The sequence below is a fragment of the Biomphalaria glabrata genome, chromosome 6 (assembly GCF_947242115.1).
Source record: "Biomphalaria glabrata chromosome 6, xgBioGlab47.1, whole genome shotgun sequence".
Classification (NCBI taxonomy): Eukaryota; Metazoa; Mollusca; class Gastropoda; family Planorbidae; genus Biomphalaria; species Biomphalaria glabrata.
Genome location: NC_074716.1, coordinates 45,531,850 through 45,555,404, shown reverse-complemented (window position 1 = coordinate 45,555,404; position 23,555 = coordinate 45,531,850). Strand labels below are relative to the sequence as shown.

At 37.5% G+C, this 23,555-nt stretch overlaps 1 protein-coding gene across 1 annotated transcript; it reads left to right on the top strand.

Moving 5' to 3' along the window:
- The first annotated feature begins 1,090 nt into the window (after positions 1–1,090).
- LOC106050881 (palmitoyltransferase ZDHHC15B) lies at positions 1,091–5,076 on the top strand. The gene is made up of 2 exons (XM_013205930.2): positions 1,091–1,468; positions 4,021–5,076. The coding sequence occupies exons 1-2, from the start codon at positions 1,132–1,134 to the stop codon at positions 4,584–4,586; spliced, it is 903 nt and encodes a 300-aa protein (XP_013061384.2). The 5' UTR covers positions 1,091–1,131; the 3' UTR covers positions 4,587–5,076.
- The last annotated feature ends 18,479 nt before the right edge of the window (positions 5,077–23,555 follow it).

The following is a 23,555-nucleotide window of genomic DNA, read 5'->3' as shown; positions in this document are numbered from 1 at the left end:
CATACACACGCTCTCACAAACCTGCAGTCAGCTCACTAATTAGTTAGAACACGTTATAGTAATGGGATAAAAACATAAGGCATAGCATCCAGATCGAAATCTATAGTAAGTTTCACGACATAGATCTAAAACGTTTAAATTAATTATTTATTTTCATCAGTGTGAACGAAATTAAATGTAGAAATTTAATCATTTAGCGAGCACACAAAAAATGTTAAAATACCGGAGATTTATTTACCAGGTTTCTGATTTTAATGAGTCCATCCTCATTAGATTTTTTCGGACTGGAAGATATGACATTATACTTCACATAAGGCCTAGTCTAATGAACTGTTTGGGCACAACACATGATCTGTCACCACTCCTCTATGTCTTTTGTCATGTCTAAAGACCTGCCAAATCATTGATGATTCTAGCTCTTCCTCTTTCTCTTGGTACCGTTCACTGCAGAAAGGTCTTTGCGACCATATCGGTTCCAGGGCTAGGGGCCATCCTCTATAAATAACTCTACGTCCAAGATTCATAAGCATGCAAGAGTGTAGCCCTGACCAAGGAGTGCATCAGTCTGACTATGCCTTTAAGACTAAGAATAAGACTACGACTAAGACTAAGACTAAGACTGCTTTATTGATCCTTACGGAAATTTGTTGTCATTCCAAGGAAAAAAAAACAGATAAAAAATTGCTAAATTTCCAACTTAATATTCCAACATTTTTGTTCACACATATAAATCTAGATCAAAACAAAGCATTTTTAAATCAAATATATCTAAGAATTCATCTATCAATACATTTAAGGATATAGATCAGTATTGCCGAATGACGTAATATCTATCTTTATTTTAGTTCTACTACTCTCTAACACTTAACTATAGATTGTGCTTTTTTTCCCTTTGCTTTAGTTTTGTTCGTAAATATTTTCTGCTGCTTCTTTTTCATCAGTTCCTGTTTACTTTCACACATGAAAAAAAGGATTGAAAGGGAACATAAAATAATAACAATAAAAGTTAAAGATTAAACACACAAAACATAATACGCCAGGGTGGAGCTTCTAGAGGCGGAACTGTGCAGGAATATGGTAAGGTGTCGCATAAGATGTCAACACCTTCACACACGCTGACACGCGATTTCAATGTCCATTTGGGGTTGGGTGCCACCTCTGGTGATCTCGCTGGTGGCGGTGTACACGTACTACGCCTATGTGGTGGCCATGTGCATCATGACCTCTAACCTCCTGGCCGAGAAGGTCATCCTGATCCTCGTCTTCCACGCCCTGTTTGCGATGTCCGTCTGGTGTTTCGTTCGAAGCGTGTGGACAAGGCCGATGAAGCCGACGGTCAAGTACGCCCTGGAGGAGGCCGAGTGGTCAAAGATGTCTTACGACTACAACTGGAAGAAGGAGAGGGAGGCCATGTCCAACCTGAGACAGAAGGTTGGGATCATTACCACGGCCTCGGACACTGGCGATGGTAAGAACCGAATGCCAATAATTAACAATGTGATGAATTAGAATATTTAGCTTTAAATGAGAAAGTTTGTAGTCAAATGATGAGTTAGCTATGATCAGCTGGCCAGCTTCAGTCCATCGAAAGGTTGATAGGTTGAATCTATCTATCTATCTATCTATCTATCTATCTATCTATCTATCTATCTATCTATCTATCTATCTATCTATCTGTCTGTCTGTCTGTCTGTCTGTCAATCTATCTATCTATCTATCTATTTATCTATCTATTTATGTATCTATCTATCTATCTATCTATCTATCTATCCTATCTATCTATCTGTTTACTCCTCTCTTTCTTAATATACATTATATATACTTCTCTAATCATTGCTTTGGCTTCTCTGAGGTAAAAACAATATCAGAGAAATGCCCAACCTTCTTAAGTCCGCGTGCCAACTAAATTTCTCACCTTATCAATTCCCAAAAGATGTTTGTAAACGTCGTGATTAAACAAGACAATTTTTTGTTCGTAGATTCGGTAAGTCTCTTCAGGCAACACAGCATAGAGACCAATTGCTTACATTGCTAAAAATATATCGAGCAGGGATGTTTGGTTTTGATTTCAGGTCTGTCATAGCGCGTAACGCATCGACAGCAAGTCAATCTCTGAAGAGACCATTTCAATTTAGATTTTAAAAAATAAATATTTCATTGAAACAATCATTCTTGAACCCCAGAGGTTTTTTTTTTAAATCACTCTTAAATTAGGAAACAATATAAATATATAATACCAGCTTATCGTTCCCGGTGACTGAATGTTACGATGTTGCTTGGAAGAAGGATATGTCTGCATACATTTGCTAAATAAACTTGCATTTTTCTTATAATTTGGTGTTCGCTCACCAGATCCGTTACTAACTTTAAGTGCAATCTTCCTTTCAGATTTCTTCCACCACTTTTATCAAGCACTATTTAGCGTCAAGGTTGCTTTCTGTTTCCACCACCCCACTTCTGTGTGTCTCTTAGTAGATATATATATAGTTTCATGACGCCTACGTTTCCTTGTACATCTAGTAACAAAGACATCTTTTGTTTGCGACCTGAAACAAAGATGTCTCCATACTTTATTGTTTCAGAATCTCGTTTATTGTTATGTTCTATTTAAACATACATTCTTCGCAAATCAAAGTTTATTATCATGTTGCATAAAAAAAAGTAAAGAAATCTGTCCACTTTTCTAGGAATTATCTAGATCTAATAGAAGGCAGGAGAGCCGCTGGTCGCCCACTTTTACGTTTTACGGATGTATGCAAACGCGACATGAAGCTCTTCAAAATCGACACTAGCAGCTGGGAAGAGGTGGCACTGGATAGATCCACATGGAGAGAGAGCATAAAGGAAGGGTCACGGATTGCAGATGTCATACACAACAGAAGCAGAAAGAAGGGTGAAAATGCAAAGGCGACTGATGATATATGCCCAACCTGCGATCGCAGCTGTGTATCAAGGATAGGCCTCTTTAGTCACACAAGAAGTTGCAAAGGGAAAAGATCGTCTCTGGAGACGTAAAATGTCACAGAGACAGAGAGATCTAGATCTACAATTTCAATTTTGTTCAACACGCTTATGTTCAACATCTCTTGATACCAGTGGAAAGCGATCTTGAATCAATCGTATGCCAAGAACACGACTATCTCAAATATTCCAATAAATAAACTAACAATAATTGTCTTAGAATATATCGTATTTAATCGTATACATATTAGAATATCAGAGAATTAAATGTGTCCATAGAAAGGTGTTTCAACGTTGTTCTATGGACAGTGGTTTTTACGGGCCGATTAACCCTCGTCGTGCGTCAAACGTGTCCCACAGGCCGTATTTCGGGCATCCCTGCAATAGGAAGCAGTGAACAGTGTAATAACAATGCTTTAAAATTTAGTGGAACAAATTAAATATACTCATTGCCTGGTCTCAGGTTCAAATTTATAGCCATTTCTAACCAAAGTAATTATCATGTTTAAATAACTTTCAATATCTCGGACACACACAGTGCGGTATTAAAACTTGAAAAGGCCCCAAGTTCTTTGAGATTTGGGGCCCTTAATAAAACAAAACTAAATATGTTTGGGGCCCTTTATAATACAATACTAAATATGTTTGGGGCCCTTTATAAAACAGTGCTAAATGTGTTTGGGGCCCTTTATAAAACAGTGTTAAATATTTTCGGGGCCCTTTATGGAACAGTGCTAAATATGTTTGGGGCCCTTTATAAAACAGTGTTAAATATGTTCGGGGCCCTTTATGGAACAGTGCTAAATATGTTTGGGGCCCTTTATAAAACAGTGTTAAATATGTTTGGGGCCCTTTATAAAACATAACTAAATATTTTTGGGGCCATAAGCTACAGCTTGTGTTGCCTCTAGGTTAATCTTGCCCAGCTCACACATGCATTACATCTACAAACATAAATCCATTTTTAAGACAAACTAGGCAAGATAATTACAAAATCGTATGTTTTTTCTTCATTTTGTAACAGTAGTTGAAATGTGTTTGTTTTCATTTATTTTTCAGGCATGCTGCAGTACTGCTTCCATTGCCGGAATCTGAAACCAGACAGATGTCACCACTGCTCCAGGTGCGGGATGTGCGTCCTGAAGATGGACCACCACTGCCCGTGGGTCAACAACTGCGTGGGCTTCCACAACTACAAGTACTTTCTCCTCTTCCTCTCCTACAGCTCCTTCGGGGTCATCTTCGTCATCTTCACCTCCGCGCGCTTCATCTACGAGTTCATCATCAACGCGCGCCATTTCGGCCTGGCCTCCGCCGTCAGCGGCAACGTGTTGGTCATCCTGATCATGCTGGTCATCCACGTCCTGGTGGGCATCGCCCTCAGCCCGCTCCTCTACCTCCACCGGGACCTCGTGGCCCACAACGTCACCACGCTGGAGAACTCCAGGCCAGTTGGAGTGTACGGGACGAAGCCCAGCTACAAGACGTTTGACATGGGCCTTCAGGCTAATTTTGTGCAGATTTTCGGAGAGCGGAAGCTCTACTGGTTCTTTCCCATTTTCACCAGCCAAGGGGACGGAATGACCTTTCCCATATCAACGTATAAAAAGACGGAAAACGCGTAATACATTCTGGGCTCATTCACGCAAGCTTCTATGCATAAACCCTCCTACCAATAAAGTATTTACATCATGACGAACATGTAAGTTTATGGATTAGCCTACTTGGTGTACATATGCACTTTCGAAGTAATAAGCGGAGCGACAGATAACGAAAACAGGATGAAAGCTAAAAATAGTAACTTGTTGGTGAACTCAATTAGTTGGATGTCATGAATTTTTGTTGATTCATCAAGGGAAGTAATTTGTCAACATTGTCAACATGAGTCGGTTAAATATATTTGTAAGTGGGGGCCTTGAGAGCTGTCTGTGCTGTGAGTGTGTCGAGTTGATGACTGGATGACAGTGGCCCAGGAAGCGGACATGAAGCTTGCCCAATGTGTAGCTTACGTGTGCGTGTGTGATAGTGTGTAGACGTTTTTGTATGTGTGTTTGTGTTTGTTTTATATTTTTACACAATTGTATCCGAGGAATAAATTATATCATTGGAAAATGTCTTAAGGTTTCAAGGTTTTTGTTTGGTCTGTTTCTGTGTTTTTTTAAGCAGGAAAGAAAGATAGAAAGATAGATAGACCTACAGACAGACAGACAGACAGACAGATAGATAGATAGATAGATAGATAGATAGATAGATAGATAGATAGATAGATAGATAGATAGATAGATAGATAGATAGATAGATAGATAGATAGATAGATAGATAGATAGATAGATAGATAGATAGATAGATAGATAGATAGATAGATAGATAGATAGATAGATAGATAGATAGATAGATAGATAGATAGATTAGATTGATAGATTAGATTGATACATTAGATAGATAGATAGATAGATAGATAGATAGATAGATAGATAGATAGATAGATAGATAGATAGATAGATAGATAGATAGATAGATAGATAGATAGATAGATAGATAGATAGATAGATAGATAGATAGATAGATAGATAGATAGATAGATAGATAGATAGATAGATAGATAGATAGATAGATAGATAGATAGATAGATAGATAGATAGATAGACTGACATACCAAGTTATTTCTTGAACCAGGACGCATAAGTCGTAAACAGAAAACCTGTTAACAAATTTACAGTCACATCTTTTATTTGTACGTTTAAAAGATAATCCTGTTCACATGGATCATATCTTAAAGCGCATAGTCATTTTAATTAGAAAACTTATATATCTTTTATTTTTACAAAGCAGATGTTTTTTAAATTTTTACACGAATTTAAAGTAATTCTTCACAATACTAAGAGACGTAGAATCCTTGCATTAATCTTCAACAACGACTGTTTTACAGGTATAGTTTTCGCCTCTTTTATCAACTGAATGACTCATTTACACAATTTCTAGCCATCATCCACTTTCAAGAGATCAATCCCATGTTTTGCACACCACATAGCGTAGATAATCTTGGTATATAATGGTTCATCAACGCAGTTAGTTGATACATGTAGCCAACACTGCAATGAGCCTGTCTTTGGTCTTTTTTTCTGACTTATTAAATACTTTAGCTACCATCAGGACCGCCCTTAACTAATTGGAGGCCCTAAGCGAATCGAATAGGAAGACCTTAGGCGACCCCCCTTGGGGGTCGATTGACGATTTGCCGGGGGTCGCCTAAGACCATCAAAAATAAGGATTGTTATTGTCTATTCTTCTATTGCTGTGTGTGTCTGGGGGTGGGGGTCGTGGCTGAGTGGGAGATTGTAAAAAGGGGGCGCTTAAAAGGTTGAGAACCGCTGCCTTAGGCGAAGTGAATATTGCGTCCTCAAATATAATAGAAAAGAAGAAAACTAAGACCGAAAAATAACGCAATGAATTATCAACCGTCCTGTACCTACACCTAAATCAACAAATTCATAAAAAGCCAATAGCACGAATGAGGCTACATGAACGATTTGTGACCACCAGACAAAAATAACATTTTGACCTTTCGCGGAAAGAAAAAAAAAAGTCTTCTAACATGTATAGTATAACTCTTAGGCTAGATCTAAACATTGGTGAATAAACCTTCAGTCATAGTAGAGACTTAGGCTAGACTAGTAGACATAGAGACATACGGTTGTGCTATATTTGAGATTCGATCCATGTTTCCCAATTTTTTTCTCTACAAAAAAGGACCCCCACAAATTGGAGGCCCTAGGCTGCTGCCTAGTTTGCCAATGCCTAAGGCGGGCCTTAATTGCTATCATGTAATAATGCAGTTTTAGGAACATCTTGCATTACCTATATATCATAGCATATAGTACTGAAGGCGTAGGTATCACTAGGGAACACTTGGAGTTTAAAAAACGTTAGGACAACACCTCAGTCCGCGTTTAATATTTAGAAATATTTATGACCAGGTCTGTTAAATTTATATTGACGAATCCATAACTTTTTTTTTAATTTAGAAAAATAATGATCACAGTAACATTGCCCAACAAATCACATGAAGACGACGAAATAATGTGTGAAGGTTTTCGAGATCACATTCTGACTGAATGTCTTACAATGTCTACCTTTGAAGAAACAAATACGTTCTTGAAGCACAAGTCTCGTGAGATATCGAGCTGATTTCTTTTTTTTTTTTTTAGGACAGCACCGTTCTGAAAACGTTGTCCCATGTTGACGTTTGGACAGTCATGTCGACTTTAGTGCAGCGGTTCTCAACCTTTTAGGCTTGGCGACCCCTTTTTACATGCCCCACTCTGCCACGACTCCCCCCACCCCGCACATACATACAGCAACAGAGGAATAGACAATAACAATCCATTTTTTCGATGATCTTAGGTGACCCCTGGCAAATCGCCAATCGACCCCCAAAGGGGTCGCGATCCACAGGTTGAGAACCCCTGCTTTAGTGGTTTCGGTAGTTTACGTTTTGCATGACCACCAATCACCAGCACGATTCTTCCAAATAAAAATCTTTAACTTAAAATTAATCTTCAAAAGTAACACAAATTGTCTTCCTTCTAATTTAATTCTAAACAACTTCAAGCGAAAGGGAAGTAATTTAGTTTGCATAGGACATGAGTTATCGAGTTGCTATTTACACGATTAGCTCCCTTACTAATACATAATTATTATTAATATTATAATGTTGTATATTCCCTTATAAATTATGTTATTTGATTTTTTTTTTCAAATATCTCGTTGAGTAGAACAGTATATCGATACACATTCACCACAATTAGAAAAATGAGAAATACCCTAGATCGGAGGGGTAGTGCCTAAATGTTAAAGCAGTAGGCTATCGAAAAAAGAGATCATCGATTCGAATCCTGATGAAGACTGGGATTTTTGTAAAACGGGATCTTTATTATGTCCACCCACCCCTAATGGCTACCTGAAATTACTTGGGGAAAAGTAAAGGCGGTTGGTCATTGTGCTGGCCATATGACATCATGGTTAACCTTGGAGAACAGAAACAGTTGACCTTGATATCATCTGCCTTCTAGACCATATAGGGTCTGAAAAGGGAATTGAAACTAGATAGTTATCAATTAACAAGATCTACCTAATCCTGGGGAGACCTATTTTTAGTGATAAAAGCCTTGATAATCATGAATATTACTATCCCAAAATGTTTTTAAAAGGACGAAAATGACCAAAAAATTTATAAAATCCTTAGCTCGGAGATGTTCATACGTAATTTTTTTTTTAAATTTATTGTAATTTTAGCTCATGTTGTGGTGACAAATGACATCGCAGACCTTTTCCTGACCATGAACATAGCTAGAAAGATTCTCCTTTTCTGTCCAAGGGCGGAGCTACTGTGGATCGGCCATACATTTCTCAGTGAACACTGTTATGGGGATTACAACAACTTTTGTTTCCATTTTGTTTGATACCAATTAGGGCTACAACTGAGAATTTGACGCAAGTTCTAATAATAATAACTAAGAACAATCTTTTTTTATGGTCCGAATGTAGCTGTATACCTGCCCCATCATCAGAAAATAACCCAGTGGAATTTGTTAATGGAAGGCTTCAATAAATTAATCGTGCAATAAATCAAAACTCTAATTTTACCGTTTTAATTATTAAAAATATAATCATCTTAAAATGAGATTTTGTCTGGAGATCTATGTCCTGAACACAGGTCCGTGGAAATTTCGGCATATATTCACTAAAGAGTTTAATAAACAAATTGTTCAGGAACATTTTCAGCACCGTTTTATGTACAAATCCTTTACTGGATCAAACGTGAATTATCCATGTTCATGTTTACGTTTGTTTTGTTTGACATGTTTCGGATGTTCCTTCAGAGTTGAGGTATTTTACTTCCTAGTCCAAACCTCCCTCAGGACGACCGGGGATGGGAGCGGGCAGGATTCGAACCCGGGACCATCGATAAGTCCGAACGACAGTCCAGCGCGCAAACCGCACGACAAGGCAGCCATCTATACCATATATCTAAATAGATCCAGTATTCTAGTCTAGGCTACCTTTTTTTTTTTTGGTTTCTAACTCTGAATCTGCTTCTATAAATTAGAATTCAATATACTCAAAATAGATCTATACATACAATGTACGCGTAACCAGAATTTTTTTCCGAAGATGGTGGGAAAGGAAAGGGGAGGGGGGGCTAGGAAGAAATCAGGTGGGGGGCTGGTAAGAATGTTCCATTTTTACTCACTCTGTTTGTCTGACTGGTAAAAAATTTTTTCACGTTATTTCTCCTACACCCAAACTTGAATTAAGCTGAAATTTAGCCACGATTATACCATAAAGATATAATATATAGCCTAAATATCTATAAATATTTTTTCTAGCAGCTTAAGATCGTATACATGTACTATTTGTATGTACGCGTTTTAAATGAATGCCTATTTTTTTTTTTTACATTTTCGTTCTTAATTATGAATAAGTCTTTATATATGACATCTACAATATTTTTTTTTAAAATTCTTTTCTTTTACTTGGTAATTTTTTTTTGTTGAAAAGATAAAAAAAACTTTGATCAACGGAATACTTTGTAAAGTCTATAAAGTCAGTATTATGACAAAGAAATCAAAAAGGGCAAACAACATTCATGACAAAAGTGTTCTCCACATTAAATCAACACACTAAAAAATGATCGTATTTAAATGCTTAGTGCTTTTGATGAGAACAACAACTTAGAAAAAACTAAAAACATGCTTGCACTTTATTTAAAACCCTAAAGTCGACTTGACCTGTTCTCCCCGTGGCGTAGAAAATTTCACCCCAACCGCCTTGTATATGTTGGTTCAAAGCGGGACGAACAATAAAAACAGCTGGCGTATAATTTCACCCCCCCTAACCATTCATTAGGTGGAGTGACTCTAAAAGGCCTAGCGTCTATACGCCCCAGACTACAACACAAGGGCCAGCACTCCAGGAATCGTCGATCCCAGTCGACAAAGAAAACTATCAGGTAACGAAACCTGGGCCAGTTTGGAGTTTAGGAGAAAACATGCATCGATTGGTTGCAGTCGGACTTGCCGTGAAAAGTTTAACTAGAGACTCTAAAAAAAAAAACTTTTAACACATGTCGTGTTCCTATGCTAGAGTAATCAGAGGCGAAGAAAACGGGGAAGGGGGCGGGAAGAGGGGGGGCGGCTCATCTACGATTTTTAGACAAATCTGTATAGACCTACAGTAGACTTGTAACAAAACTATAACAAATCTATAATGCTAACATAGTAATAATAAACCTACAATAGTAGTAGGAAAAAAAAGTAAAGTTCCTCTTTTTATTGGGCAGATGATGTAAAATCATCCGTTTCTGTTGCTCACGATTAACGAGGGTATCAAGTGTCCAACGCCCAAAATCGACCGTCTTTACTTTACCAATCAATGTCATCTTCTTCTTATACAACTAAATTTTAAAACAGTTCAAATAAACTTAAATCTGAGACTAACTGATTAGTGATTTTAAAATATAGTTAGTTCTCTATAGAGTTTATGCTCCGGGATGGCCAGCATGTTGGCCTCTCGAGAAAGTTTAGGCCTTTATTAGAAAATATATTCTCTGTTTGAGATCCCCTTAGGTCAAGAAATCCAAAGAAACTATATCAGACGTAAAATCTTATCTTATAAGATACAGACGTTACTTCAAAAAAGAAGATGATTACGTCCTACGCGTCATGCATTTAGTCATGCATGTTTACCAATGACTTAAATTCTGCAAAGTCACTGTTTTTTCCTGGCTGACTCAAGCAACCCATTCCATTCTCTAATAGCACTAGGTAAGAAGGATCATTTGCTGAGCCTTAAGGTTTATAACAAAGGAATATTCCCATTGGATTTGAGTAACACCATTAGTAAATTCACAACATTTAGAAAGACTTCATGACAGAAGAATAAAAAGTAGGGTAGCAATACTACATAAGATACTATACCATAATTTATATATAGAATATATATATAGAGAGAGCGACAGATTTCTTATTCTATATGCTAGGACAAATCCGTACAAGTGCTCCTTCCTCCCTAGTGACGTTTGAACATGAAATCTCTCTTTATTGGTTGCCTGAATCAGCCAGGAAAACCAACGACTTGGCAGAGTCACTGAATAATTTCAGCATTAAAGAGCACATAACTCTATAAGAAACACAAAGTTAAATCATCAGAAAACTTTTACTTTGTGTTTTCATTGCTAATTACAGCCTACCTAATGAAGTACCCAGAAAAAAAAAAGTAGAGCCACATTTCTTATTCCATACGCTAGAATACTGATGCTCACAATACTGCTCGTGGGCCATATCCGGCCTGCAAAATGGTTCTATCCGGCCCGCCGAAATGTCGGCACAAATAGTAGAACATTCCCTTCCATTAGGTTGACACATGTATCTTTACTAGATACTAGAGATGAGAAACGAATCGAACCCGAACCTCACTTACAACCGAACCGAACCGAACCTGTCATCAACTGATCAGTACGAACTGTCTTTACCTTGACCGACCTGAATCAAAGATTTTGAAATATTTTTTACTAAAAAAAATAAATACTTAGTTTCAGTGAGATGATTTGACAGTTATTTTTTTAATTTTTTTGAAAACTCAGCTGGATCATTTTGGGTCGTCTTCTTTTGATTCACCTCGAATGGTACCGAAACATTTAATATTTGTGCGTTAATGAAATGGGAGAGTAGACGAAACGAAAAGTAGACTCTAAATGTAGAAACTACCTGGAAAAGTTGGACAGATCTTTGCCTTTTTATGGAGCATTAAAATAAGTCAATATTCTTTATTAGTGTCATGAAAAAAAAGTATGCAGTTGAAGCCGCCACTCTTTTTTCGCATGACAATTAGAATTCTCAATTAAAAACTAAGAGATAGAGCAACAGAGCTGGAAATATTTACTATTAGCGTCGACATATCTATTAGCGGTCAACTCTTGCCACTTGTTCGCAGTACGAAAAGCAATTTTTAAATCATAGAAAAGATATCTGCTATGAGGAACATGAACTGGGGCCACCACTGGCAAAGAATCTGTTCAAAGAAGTTTCAGACATCATGGAGGAGGTGGCTTCTTTCCTTTGGGAGAAATTAGTGGGAGTGGCTAATGATACCGCCAGAAGTATGGCTGGATGACATAGCGAACTGGCAGCAAGAGTTAGGAAAATTGTCAAGTCGACCGGAACCTCTGTGGCAAGAAGTTGAATCAGGCTGACATACGAAACGAAATTGCAACTCTTCATTTAGCAGGCGGAAAAGGGGTGAAACCAAAGTGGTGTAATCACCCCACAAACAATCATCTAGATTCTAGATTCAGTGTTTCAACTTGATGCAGTGGGATCTTCAGAAGTTGGTTTTGGATAAACTTCCTACATCCCATGAATCACTGTAAATATAATATTCACATGGGAGGCGGCGGTGGCTGAGTGGTAAAGCGCTTGGCTTGCGATCCGAGGGGTCCCAGGTTTAAAACCTGGTGAAGACTGATATTTCTTTTTTTCGAGATCTTAAGATTGCTCTGATTTCACTCAGCTCTAACGGGTAACTGACGTTAGTTGGAGGAAAAGTAAAGACGGTTGGTCATTGTGATGGTCACATGACACCCTCGTTAACCGTAGGCCACAGAAACAGATGACCTTAACATCATCTGCCCTACAGATCATAAGGTCTTTAAGGGAAACTTTTTTTTATATATTCACGGGTTTCTAATATAAGTGCTTTATTTTTAATTTAAGCTTTTTTTGTATCTTTTCTGTAATGTGGCCCGCGACACGAGAGACCTTGCATGATACATATTTTTGTATAAATCAAATGCTTAGTAATTTTCGAATGTTCTTATCCAAAGTAAGTCAAGAAATCAATCATACAGGTTATATAACCAGCTTGGCTGTCTGGCCGTAGGGTTCTGCGCTTTGGACTACCGGCTCTATGTTTCAAATTTGAACCCTGCTGAATTTCATTATAAACCGTTCAGTGGGTAGTTTGCGCTGTTTCGTAACAATCATTTAGTTATTTGTTGGAAATGTTTCCGATGTGCCTTGAGAATGGTAAACTATTACATCCGGCCCCCCTCCCCCGACCTAGAGGGACGTGGGGGGGGGGGGGGGTAGGGATGACAGCTGGCAGGGTTCTAACCCGTGACCATCAAGACGACAATCCAGAGTGCATACCACGTGACCAGGCAGTGAGAGAAAGTTGGAAGTGCATACGTAAAACATCACCTGGTAGTGTTGAGAACGACTCAAGCCTATTTTTAGATTCTGAATCGAATGCAAATTATTTAAAAAAAAAAAAAAAAAACTCACTAGCAAAAATATTAAAACAGCATATTTTTCTATGGCAGTATAAAAGTGTGTTGGGTCATTGAACTAGATTTTCATGTTATCGCATTACTGAATGATCCAATTATTTTGGTGTCTCTTACATGGGACAAGAACAAAATATAATATCATCATGATCACGTCTAAATAATTTTAAGTCTTGTCTTACAGGATGCGAGTCTAAATACAAATCTACTTTTTAGAATCGTCTCTCTCTCTCTCTCTCTCTCTCTCTCTTTCTTTAAACCTCTATCTATCGATATAAATATATACAGTGTTTTTTTGTAAAAACTAAAATAGGTAACAGTACTCAGTGATGGATTGCTTAACTTTTAACTACTAAAAAAAATTAATAATAAACGTTAAAATACAAGAAAAGTAATAATTTTTCCCCACATTGAAAAATGTGCCGGTACGCCGTACCGGTGCGTACCGTCATAAAAGAAAACAAAAAAAAAAAAACAACTAAAAGCTCAAAGCATAAATTTGAAAGTTTAGCTGATCTAGACATATGTAGCTAATCCAGACAAATTTAGCTAGAGCAAACAAATTTGGCTAATCTAGAACAATTAAGCTAATCCAGACAAACAAATTTAGCTAATGAAGACACATTTAGCTAAATAAAAAAAATAGCTTTTCAGACAATTTAGCTAATCCAAATTTAGCTAATCTAGAAGTATTTAGCTAATCCAAATTTAGCTAATCCAGACAAATTTAGCTAATTCAGATAAATTTAGCTAATCCTGACAAGACACAACTGGTCAATCTTTTTTTTTTTATACCTTACTGAATGAGCACTGTCCGTCGCGCGATTAAATGTGAACATAATAAATAATGAAAACAGTGTGTAAAGTATAATCCTGTAATGTCAGACAACATCATGCGATAGAGAGTATAAGCCCCATAAAGGTAGACGTGACTCGTGCATTGTGAGAACCATTGAATGATTCACGCACAAAACTGTTATTAAATTAATTGTTTAAGTTACAAAGCAGTTAATTAACTGGAGCTCTAGGGCTGAGGTAAGCCAGTGGTCTTAAGGGCAAACACACCAGATGTGTTGCAATCACACCAGGTCCGAAACACACTCGCATGCAGGCGTTCACACACGCACACACTCACACGTTAACTCCAGTCCAGAGAGCGAGACATGCTGAAGCATGTTTTTGAAGTGTTTTCACATTTTTAATGTAATAGCATATATCTTGATAGGAACCTGAGAAAAGAAACAGCAGTTAGTTGACTGATTTCAAAACTTCCACGGCAGAGTAACAATGACTACAAGGGGAGAACAACGCAAGAAACAACAAGGAGAATAAAGAAAGAGAGAGAGGGAGAGAGAGTGAGAGAGAGAGAGAGAGTGAGAGAGAGTGAGAGAGAGAGAGTGAGTAAAAGTGAATGAAAAAAAAAAAAAGACCTTTAAAAAAAAAGAAATGAAAAAGCGCTAATAACCACAAGAAAGAGAGAAAGAAGAACATGATTTTGAGAGAGAGAGAGAGAGAGAGAGAGTCAAACAGTTATTCTACCTATACCTTATCCCCCTATTTCGTAATAAAAACGCCCCGTGTGAGTTATTACAACTCAACTTTAGAAATCAATTTCTGTATCAGAGTACCAGATTTGTTTTTTGACAATTTTAAAAACCAATTCAACACGTCTACAATTACCTACAATCACCAACATTCACCTACAATCTCACACAATCACCTACTATCACCAACTTTTATAACTATCTCTTCTTTCATTTCATACTTTAAGATATTTAGTCAAAATATTCACAAAATCATGAAAAAAAAACAACATTTATTTTTAAATATCTTTCAATGCAAACTTTACAAAAGTGTTGGAGCTATGTAAAACAAATAGTCTGTTGGGTTTTGTAAGAATGCCAACCATTTATAGGCATACAACTAATCTGAAGCTAATGACAAGAGAAATGTGTTAAACACTCTCACGAATTCGTCTCAACACTTCATTCTCTCTCTCTCTCTATATATATATTTATATATATAAGGCTTGTCTTCGAGTCCGAAGATTAGTGAGGAATACAGTATTTCCCGTGGCTGCGCAGCCCCAGCTGTGACCTACATATTTTGCCACCTCCAGGGCATCCTCATTCTGTGTGAGGTTCATTTTACCTCATTGATATATTTCTTTTTAAACAACGCATTTGATAATATATGTTATTTGCTTGTATTTTAATAAACTCATTTTAAAGTCAGGTGTAGCTATGAATTTGCCACCAATGGGGGCCCGGGGAGTTGACCTTTTTGGAGGCCCCTGCATTATTTGTATTATTTAATAATTAATGTGAAAGAAGCACTCATTTGGGGGGTCTCCTTAAGTGGAGGCCCGGGAGGATTTTCAAATTCTCCCCCCTTCTCCACCCCACCCTAGCTACGCCACTGGTCAGGGCAGTGAATAGAGAACATGTTTCATAGTGGACGTGTATAGAGATGTAAAGAAAACACCTACTATGCAGTCTATAACCGGTTTTCGAAAATGACATTGACTTGGTGTGAATATAGCGTTGTCAGCAAACATAAGACTCGGGGTACTAGGTAGAGAAAAGACTAAAGGGAAACAAATATATAAAAAAAAGTCTTGAGCAGCTAAGGTAAAGTAACTTCCCTTTCTTTACTTGCGACCTATTTGTACGTATGGATGACGGTTAACGAGGGTGTATGGCGGTAAGCCTTAACTATCTTTACCATAAAAACCCAGACTAACAGAGAGTGTATGACACTGCGGAACAGTTAAAATCATCACACTACACTTCACACTGACAGCATACTACACTTCACACTGACAGCATACTGCACTTCACACTGACAGCATACTACGCTTCACACTGACAGCATACTACACTTCACACTGACAGCATACTACGCTTCACACTGACAGCATACTGCACTTCATACTGACAGCATGTTACACTACACACTGACAGCATACTACACTTCACACTGACAGCATATTACACTTCACACTGACAGCATACTACACTTCACACTGACAGCAAACTGCACTTCACACTGACAGCATACTACACTTCACACTGACAGCATACTACACTTCACACTGACAGCATACTACACTTTACACTGACAGCATACTACACTTTACACTGACAGCATACTACACTTTACACTGACAGCATACTACACTTCACACTGACAGTATACTACACTTCACACTGACAGCATACTACACTTCACACTGACAGCATACTACACTTCACACTGACAGCATACTACACTTCACACTGACAGCATACTACACTTCACACTGACAGCATAATACACTTCACACTGACAGCATACTACACTTCACACTGACAGCATACTGCACTTCACACTGACAGCATACTACACTTCACAGTGACAGCATACTACACTTCAGACTGACAGCATACTACACTTCACACTGACAGCATACTACACTTCACACTGACAGCATACTGCACTTCATAATGACAGCATGTTACACTACACACTGACAGCATACTACACTTCACAGTGACAGCATACTACACTTCACACTGACAACATACTACACTTCACACTGACAGCATACTACACTTCACACTGACAGCATACTACACTTCCTAGGCACAGACAGCATACTACACTTCCTAGGCACAGACAGCACACAATTAATTTCAGGTATCCATAAGAGTCAGCAGGGGGACTCCAAAAAATCTTAACCTGGATTTGAGCTAGATACCACTCTGTTGAGAAGCCAAGCGCTATACCATTCGGACAAAACCTAAAGGGTAAGTCTTTATTTTGCTCTTGAGTAGTGAAGCTCAATAAGTAATGCGTTCTAATCCTTTGTTAATTAAAAACTTAATAAGAAAAAAAAATTAAAGCAAAAAAGAAACAAAAACAAACTGTGAAAGCAATTAATGGGCCCTTCATTAAATTTCATTAACGCTAATAAATCTGGACAATGAACAAGTGCAATAGATGTTACTGAGTTAATTTTTTTTTAATCAGTGAACATTGGTCTTTGTTCAATTACCCAGCATGCTATTCAATGTTTGCTGAATCCAGGTTTAGATCGGACATTGTGTGTGTGTGTGTCGTGCATGGGGTAGAGATGGTGAGCAGGCGTGGCGGCAGCGCGCGCCCACATACATTACACTTCAAATCAAGAATGACAAATATAGTTTTGTATTGGCGGGCCGCAGTGAACAATGACGAGAGCTGAGTCATGGGCGTCATCCTTTTTTTATTTGTATTATTATAATTTGGGCTGCACGTGGCGAGGTGACACGTGCCTGGGTATCCATGCGTGAAGCCGCCCCACTTGCTAAAAATAACATTTCCGTTCCTTTCCACTTCCCCCACCCTCCACACTTTGTTTAAGCTCGATGTTACTTTTTACCTTTTTCTATTTCTCCCTCCTAACCGTCTTTCCCCCTCCCTTACGTTTACTGTCCCTAAAACCCTCCTCCCTTGCCGTGCATGTCAAGCATGTCGATGTTACTATCACAGTGGTGTCTACACCCAGCAAGGGGGAGAGAACTCTTATTTCTAAGAGAAAGCTGTAACCATAGACATAAATAAATATAGACTGGCCGATGGAAGTAACTTCATGTAACTTGAAAACATGTATATCTATTGTATTCGGATTTCCGAAGTATGTAAAACTGCATGATCTTCATTCTTAGAGATTAAACAAAACTACACTGCCTCCTTATTTACAATCTATGTAATACTTATATAGGTTATGGCTGAAATAGATATGAATACTTAACTTTTATACTGCTCATAAATGCTGTTTAATAAAGTACACAAAATTGCAAGTCACAAATTTTCGTTTCATAAAACTCTTTTATCGGCCAGTCTATATTTATTTATGTCTATGACTGTAACAATTGTTATTCAACAATGAGAGATAGAGGAATATGTCCTCTGTAAGTAATATTTTTCTCTAAGAGAGAAACAAATATAAGAGTAATCAATTCTTCTTCTTCGTTCTCACTTTATATGTCGGATGGTTCAGATCAGTAATCCTTTATCTGAGATGAACTGCGCAGTGGTTTTCAGATCAGGCAGTTCTCCCTATAGTTTTTGTTCTATAGGAGGGTTTTGGGGCAATAGTAGGCAGCTTTGAAGGACATGGTTAGCATTCATAAGAGTAATCAATGTATACATTTAAATAAATAGGTAATTTAACTAATTATTGATTGATCTAAATTATAAAAAAACAACTAATTATTGAATAATTTAAATCATATAGTTTATGTAGTATTTATTGAATGATTGAGATTATGATGTAGTTAAACTAATTATTGAATAATATATAATATATATAAATATATATATATAACACTATTTAATTTGGTAGCTGAGAAGTACTGTACTTTACTGCTTACCAAAATTATTAAGATGGTCACGATATAGAAATACATCTAAAAATAATTTGACTTAAAGATAATAAGTATAGCTTTTGTATAGCGCTACTTTCATGCTTATAGCATGCTCAGAGCTCTAGTGTCCAATCTCATTTGTGGACCAGTGGGGGAGAGGGGGTATCAGGGAGAGGGTTTTACCTTTAGGCGCTTAGTAAAAACAACTCTGCTCGAGTCGGGTGTCGAACCTCGAGCCCACTTCATAGGTAGTCAAGACAAACCAAGCTCAAGCTTACTTAGCCTCTCGACCACGTCTGTCCCGAAGACTATCATCTTCTCAATCGTCTGCTGGTCACGTGTCAAAAAATCTTTTTTTTACTTCTGTATTACATCTATCTTGACAGTGAGCTCCGGCCATGTCCTGGTGATGTCCTACCCATCATACCTTGCAAGTGTACTTCTCCATTCCTTACTTCATAGTACTAGCACAATATCTTGAGCTTCATGAGGATTTCGTCGCATGAAACTCGTTAGAAACCAATAAAAGATCATTCTTTACCTGATTTAAATCCTTCAGCAAGCTCTCTCAAAAAAGGTCACAAGAGAAATAAATGCTACTTAATGAGAGATGTATATATACATATGGATTTAGTCCTATTATTATATTTTGACATGTTTTTTCTCCCACTTCGCATTCGCCAATCGAGTTGAAATTTTGCACAGAAGTCGATAATAATAATACACGAATCAAAAAGTTAACCAAATAAACACATTTTGTTTTATAGTGCAGAAAGGGAGATAAGCCCCGTAATTTTCCAGATAATTGGCAGTACTTACCGGTTCCTTCCCTTAGATAAGCTTTGTTTTTAAAAAAGTATTTTTTTTTCTATCGCTTGTATCATTTACAAAAACCAAGAAGTAATGTAGGGGCAGATATCGTCAGCAGCTGGTAATGTTTGAAACTGATAGCGTAGTTTCCTTTCTAAAGGTTAACTTCATATTTATGTGGCCAACGGTTAACGATAGTGTCAAGTAGCCAGCACAACGACCACACCGTCTTAACGCCCTCCCCCCCCCCCCCCCCGCAGATGTTGTAGGGTAGGGATGCATTTCACTCGACTCATATATCGTTGCGAAATGCTGGGCCCGGACATTAAATAATTTGAGAAGCGCCGTTGTTATATTGACAGGACTTAATCCCTTTTAATGTGCACGTGTGTTTGTGTGTGTGTTTGTGTGTGTTTGTGTGCGCGCGGCAGAGGTGGCTTTATGTTTAACCTCCCCGTCGTCTATTTTTTTTGGTCTCATTTTATGATTTATCGGTTTCTGTCTTCGATCAAGCAATTAACTGATGTAGTTGTGTTTTGTTGGGGGTATGTTTCGGGGGCGCATGTTTGTTTCAATAGACAGAGATGGATGCTGTGAGTACTTGTTACGCGGCTCGTGCATCATGCACGTAACACACAAACACAAACAGACACACACAAAAACTCAAAAACACACACACACAAACACACACACAACACACAAATGGACTTGGCTAACCGGGAAGTTTAAAGGTTTTTTCCACTTGGGCTAATATGGGTTAGATTTGGTTGAAGCCGAATACAGTTAATCGTACTAACGTTTAATCGGACCATCTGCTTAATCGTACGAGAACCCAACGTACCGAAAAGGTTTCGTTACTCAGAAAAAGTTCATGTCGATGAATTCCGATAAAAACATGTACATGAAATAACAACAATTCTATAGGACACATTACAAAAAAGTTTACCACCCTTTTCAGACCGTGAGATCAAAAGAGCATATGATGTTAAGGCCATTAGAGCTGGGTGGCCTCAGACGCCTCCTAAAAATCCAGAAATCAAACTCCAAGTTTTCAACGAGATTCGAACCCGATCATTTTTTGTTTGCATGATTTATTGTTATCGTGAAGTGCCTATAGACTACATTTACTTTTGTTTAAATTTTAAATTTTAAAATTTGATATATCCATAAACAAGGTAATATGCTTTTTAACATAAATTTTTTAATTATAAATTAAATTATAGTCTTTTTTTATCTACAAAATTTGTTAATTTATAAATATGTCAAATATTATTTTTTTTTCTAAATGTTAAAACTAACATTCAAATAGAAAAATTAAATTATGAAGACAATGTCGACCAAGAAAATGACTCGCCAGTATCCAGTTACCTATCTGTCCATGGGTTTTATTGAACCACCACAATCTCATCATATGCATGACAAATTTCAAACGAGGCTATGAAACCAAATCGGTTTCAGGAACAAAAAGGACAAATCCCTTGTGTACTTTATGAGCAATAAAAGAAAATACACTTATCTATTAAAAAATATATATATAATAAAAAAAGTAAAATTGTAAAAATAAAAAAAGCTATTTAATTTAAATTTGTCCTCTGACGTGTCTTTACTATTAGGGGAGCGCTGGTGTATTTTTTTTTTAAATAGAAAAATCCAAAACTAGGGCGATGGGTAAACGAATTTTTAAGACCACTTGTCTAGACTAATACAAAGGTCAATATATTGCGTAATAGATAAATCTTTTGCCTAGCATTTGTTGAGAATAAGATTATTTTATAGGTCCCAAACAAAAGTTCTAAGTCATAAGTCATAAGTGGTGAGAAGCTGACCTGATCTGATGTAACTGATCTGATGTAACTGTGATCTAATAGGTGTAGAATGTTTCATAATTTTTTATGTATTGTGGAAAGGCATCTTCCATGACATAGTTCTTCAAGAGATGGTAGCTTAACGATGATTGAGTTATATAAGATAAATTCTAATTTGTTTCTTTAATTAATGTCTTTGTTTTCCATGGAAGTATAACCAAAACCAACATTGTAGAGAAAATTGAACTACTTTTGGAAGCTGTCACAGGTTTAATTATCGTCCAGTCAATTTTAAAGTTTCCAAGCTTTCTTAGATAGCCTTTGATGTATCATGGTAAAAAGGTTTTTGGCGGTGTTAATACAAAAAGTGGTACTTTTTATTGTCCTGGCTATTTCTGTCCGCTCACATCTGGACAGTGTCAATGGTCACTGCGCCGCAGGTATGCTCATGATGTCCTATGGGGCGGGTGTCGCGGTTGACAGAAGCCCAGGGTAATTACCTTGCTCTCTTTAATAAATTAAACCTGATGCCTCCCCCCCGGCTTTAAGCTCTTTCGCTTGGGGCACTCTGACCTCAATAATGAAATGACAATGTAAAGTAGGACGCCACTAACAGATGGGAAGCAGACTGTGAAAGGAAACCTTTTAGGAAGATAATTACTTTGAGAAAATTGATTATACAATTTAATATTTATGCGTTACAATATTAAGCATGGATACTAAGTACACCTTCCCAGGTACATAATTTATCATCTAAATATAAAAAAAAAAACAATATCGATAGTAATTACAAAACTTGGCCTTGATTTCACATATAAAATTTTGCATCATCGTCAAATTCAAAATTTGGCCTCGATATCAAATACCCTTTCGTCAATGTCAAATGTCAATGCTACCTTCTTTGAATGCCTCAATTTATTTGACATTATACAGACCTCGTTACCATAACAACCCAGAATAACAAATACTAGTATGACATTTGTGAAACAGTTAAAAAAAAAAAAACATCAACAAAAAAAACAGCACAATACACTTCCTAGGCACAGACTGGAAAAAAGAGTTATTTGCAGCTAAGTAGCAAAAATTTGGTTAGATGAAGAAGAGAAAGAATGCCAAGTACTGAATTTGTTCTTACATTGCTAATGAACAATGGACCCACCTACTTTCTGTTCACCGAACACACCAAATAGCTAGCTATTTATAATAAGACTGGCAATGTCCTCGATTCTGAAGATTAAGGATGAATGCTGTGTTTTACATGACTACGCAAACACAGTTGCAACATGCATATTTTCCCGCATCTCGTGCAGACAAAGCCGTTGTCCACCGGCGGTCTATTTAAGTTGTCTTTCCGTCTTCTGCACCTGTCTTCAATAATGACTTTTCTTTGGGTCTCAAAACATAGACACGGGGAGCTCTAAACGTTCTATATGTAATCTTCAACTATAGAAATAGTTTGATCCTGTTCATTTCATTCAACTTCTGATCACGTAATGTCCTAAAAATGCGATGCCCGAAGTCAATGACATCTCGATAAAGAGACACATAATAAATCCCCAAATTACGTCGAATAGCCAGTTCTGTGGGAGAGGTAACAGAGAATCAAGTTTAGTATCACCCATTTTCACTTACTCTTTTCCCCCCTTTACCCGCGATTTCATGTTTAGGCGGCACCCTAGAATGATAGCCTAAGATACAGCGGTTCTCAACCTTTTAAGCTCGGCGACCCCTTTTTACAATCCCCCACTCTGCCGCGACCCCCCACACACACACACACATACAGCAATAGAAGAGTAGACAATACCAATCCATATTTTCGATGGTCTTAGGCGACCCCTGGCAATGGTCAATCGACCCCCAAAGGGGTCGCGATCCACAGGTTGAGAGCCTCTGCCTAAGAATAAGACCAGAATTGATACTCCCACTCAGCTCCCCCCCTACAGTTTTTATATGCAGCATATTTTTTTTTTTTAAAAGAGAAAATGAAAGTATGACATGAAATGCAAAACATTCTAACCCCCCCCCCCCCCAATATTTTTTTAAAAATATCAGACGCAAAGATAAAAAGCAAAAAATCACTTCTACGACACGTGCACCGCGAGATTGAGGCTGCCGCCATTGTTGTTACCCAGACTTCCGCGTTCCCGAGTTACCCCTTGTTTTAGTGGTGCCGCGTCCTTCCTGTCTTGCGGTCTGCGTGACGATCTAGCCATCTGTTAGACCAGTGTTTGATGTGCAAGATGT

What these genes read in the sequence shown, in the direction of transcription:
- LOC106050881 (XM_013205930.2), top strand. Translation starts at nt 1,132, where the DNA reads ATGTCCATTTGGGGTTGGGTGCCACCTCTGGTGATCTCGCTGGTGGCG. An exon ending in GGCCTCGGACACTGGCGATG is followed by an intron (nt 1,469 to 4,020) that starts GTAAGAACCGAA and finishes TTTATTTTTCAG; the next exon opens with GCATGCTGCAGTACTGCTTC.